A 3232-nucleotide genomic window follows, 5' to 3' on the forward strand; every position below is an offset into this window, starting at 1 on the left:
CTGCAGCCAGCACAGCCCCCCCGACTTGCCAAGCCCTGGGCTCCTGTGGTGGGGACGAAGGCGGACTCCACACCGGTTCTGACCGATTTTGTCCCCAGAAATTTAACCCCAACCCTGATCCCCATCTTTCCCCTGCCCCCCACCTTCATCACCACCCAGCCCCAGGCTCTTTGCACAAGGCAAGTGAGGGCCCAAGTGTATTCATACCCACACACACACACACACACACACACACACACACACACACACTCCCTCCCTCCACCATTCTGCCCATTCCTGTGCATTCCTGTGCAGACCTGTGCCTGTGGGACCTGCCGGGGCAGAATGGATGGCTGAGGGACATGGTGACATCTCTGGGCTCCCGGCCCAGGAGAGCCCAGCCTGTCTAGGTCACTGACACTTGCCCTAGACTCGGGTTTCTCTCCAAATTCACAGACAGGGCTCCAGACATCTTAAGGCTGGGCTTTTAGTGTTCCAGACCCTTCAGATCGAAGATTCTCCATGATTCTGAGATTCCACCATTCTCTTTTCTTAAGATCTAAGATTGCCTTCCTGGGATTCTGAGGGTTGGAATTCTGAGGCCCAGGGGTCTCCACAGCCCCGCCCCCACCCAGGCTCTCCTGGCTCCAAGGCTTCAATCCCCGTCCTCAGGGGCTCACCCCGGCCCCACCGCTCTTTCCAGGGTTCCCTGCTGCCCAGATGGGGGCTCTCATCTGGGGGGAGGGAGGGCTTGGGGACACCCACTGCGCTTCCTGGGGCCTCACTCCGCTCTAGCCAAGTGCTCGGTGGCATTAACATGACGTTCAGCACAGGGGGCTAAGGAGTGGAGTGTGGGCACCAATGACTGGGATGTTTCACCCCCAGAGAGGCTGCTGTGGGCACCCCAGGGCCATGCAGTCTCTTTCCGGCTCTTATGAAACCGCTGGAAGCACAAGCCCCAGGCGCCCTGTTGTCCAGCGGAGGAAGGGGGGGCCCTAGATTTCTGTGACAGACTGGGACCCTGTGGTCCTAGTCCAATGGCAGACACAGACTCCACCCTATGCTTCTAGAGCAGCGGTTCTCAACCTGTGGATCGCGACCCCTTTGGGGGTCGAACGACCCTTTCACAGGGGTCGCCTAAGACCATCGGAAAACACATATATAATTACATATTGTTTTTGTGATTAATCACTATGCTTTAATTATGTTCAATTTGTAACAATGAAAATACATCCTGCATATCAGATATTTACATGACGATTCGTAACAGTAGCAAAATTACAGTTATGAAGTAGCAACGAAAATAATTTTATGGTTGGGGGTCACCAACATGAAGAACTGTATTAAAGGGCCGCGGCATTAGGAAGGTTGAGAACCACTGTTCTAGACCATAGAGCAGGTGTGACCTTATCCTTAGGGAACCCCAAATATCATGGGAGATCCCGAGACCTTCTCTGGTCTGTGGGGGGAACTGGACCACCCCAAATAAATACCCTCCACCCTCCTCCCCCTGTTATTCTCTGCGCCCAGGGCCACCCTCAGCACCAGTGAACCTCATCTCCAGTGTGAATGGGACCTCTGTGACCCTGGAGTGGGCCCCTCCACTGGACCCGGGCGGCCGCAGCGACATCACCTACAACGCCGTGTGCCGCCGCTGCCCCTGGGCGCTGGGCCACTGCGAAAAGTGCGGGAGCGGCACCCGCTTCGTGCCCCAGCAGACCAGCCTGGTGCAGGCCAGCCTGCTGGTGGCCAACCTGCTGGCCCACATGAACTACTCCTTCTGGATCGAGGCCGTCAACGGCGTGTCGGACCTGAGCCCCGAGCCCCGCCAGGCCGCCGTGGTCAACATCACCACGAACCAGGCAGGTAGGCGGAGCCGCTCCGTGCCCAGCTCCCTGGCCCTGCCCTCCCAGGCCCCCGAGCGCTGCACAGGCTTGCGTGGTCTTGGGCTGGTGCCTGGCTCTCTGGCCCTGCCCTGCTCACCAGGACCTGGAGCTCCGAGCTCCCTTACGACAGTAGGATGCATCCTATGATCCAGAAAGCACAGAGGCAGGTGCTCACGCCCATCAAAGGCCTGGGTTCCAGAACTTTCCCTCTCTGCCTCTGCTTGCTCCCTGGTGCACTGGCTTGCATAGTACCTGCCCGAGGCACTGTTAGGAGGCTTAAATGAAGGAAGGGAAAATGCTTGGCCCAGCATCTGGCCCATGGATTTGGTCTCCTGGTCTGGACAACAGCCAGCCATTTATCTGTTTCTAGCCGGTTGTTGCACTGAATTTAGCTACTGGAACCTCTTTCTTTCCAAATTCTGGTGGATCCTGCCCATCAAGTGACAGCCTGACCTAAGCCCACAGCGGCAGCCAGCTTCCCTGTCAGCAGCCACCGCACACGTGGCGTGGACCCCCACCGCGCCCCATCCTCTCCTCCCCACACCACGCAGGCCCAGCAGACGCCTCTCCCACCAAGTCCCAGAGCAGGAAATGGAAGTGCAGAGTGCCACCCAGCATCACCCCATAGGAAGTGGCAGAGCCAGGAATCGAACTCACGTCTGTCTCACTCCCAAGTGAACTCTCTGGTGTCTTTTCTTATAAAGGCACCAATCCCAATATGAGCCCCGCCCCCCTGCCCCATGACCTCATCTTAACCTAACTACCTCCTGAAGGTCCAGCTCCAATGATCACATTAGGTGTTTGGGCTTCAATATATTCAATATATTCACACAGTTAACATCCATAGCACCTCCCATGTGCCCACCACGTGCTGCCTGGACAACCACAGGAGCCCCCTCGCACCTTGCCCGCCATTGGTTCTCACACCACATCCTGAAATGAGCTTTAAAAATGTAAGATTTCTCCACATCCTCTTCAACACTTGCTGTTTCTTGTCTAATTGGTAACAGCCATTCTAACGGCTGGGAGGTAGTATCTCATTGTGGTTTTGATTTACCTTTCCCTCCTAATAGTGGTGTGGAGCATCTTGTCATGGATCCGTTGGCCATCTACCTTATGTCTCCCTTGGAGAACTGTCTGTGCAGGTCCTTTGCCCATTTTTTATTCAGACTCTTTTTCTGTTGTGGAGTTGTATGAGTTCTTTATATGCTTTGGCTATCAGCCCCCTTATCGGAATTATCGTTTGCAAATATCTTCTCCCATTGGGTTGGTTGCCTTAATTTATATAATGATATTAGCATGACCGGCCCCTGCCTGCCTCTCCAGCCTGACACCCACCCACTCTTGCCTGGCTCTTCCCTTCAGCC

The 3232-nt window shown here is 55.5% G+C and overlaps 1 protein-coding gene across 1 annotated transcript in view; it reads left to right on the forward strand.

Annotated features, from left to right (window-relative positions):
• The window catches only part of EPHA8 (EPH receptor A8), a 25910-nt gene that overhangs the window by 12848 nt on the left and 9830 nt on the right, over nucleotides 1-3232 (forward strand). The window contains 1 exon segment of the mRNA XM_023758324.1: nucleotides 1510-1845. Within this exon segment, the coding sequence (XP_023614092.1) occupies nucleotides 1510-1845 (336 nt within the window).

The sequence above is a fragment of the Myotis lucifugus genome, unplaced genomic scaffold (assembly GCF_000147115.1).
Source record: "Myotis lucifugus unplaced genomic scaffold, Myoluc2.0 scaffold_128, whole genome shotgun sequence".
Lineage (NCBI taxonomy): Eukaryota > Metazoa > Chordata > Mammalia > Chiroptera > Vespertilionidae > Myotis > Myotis lucifugus.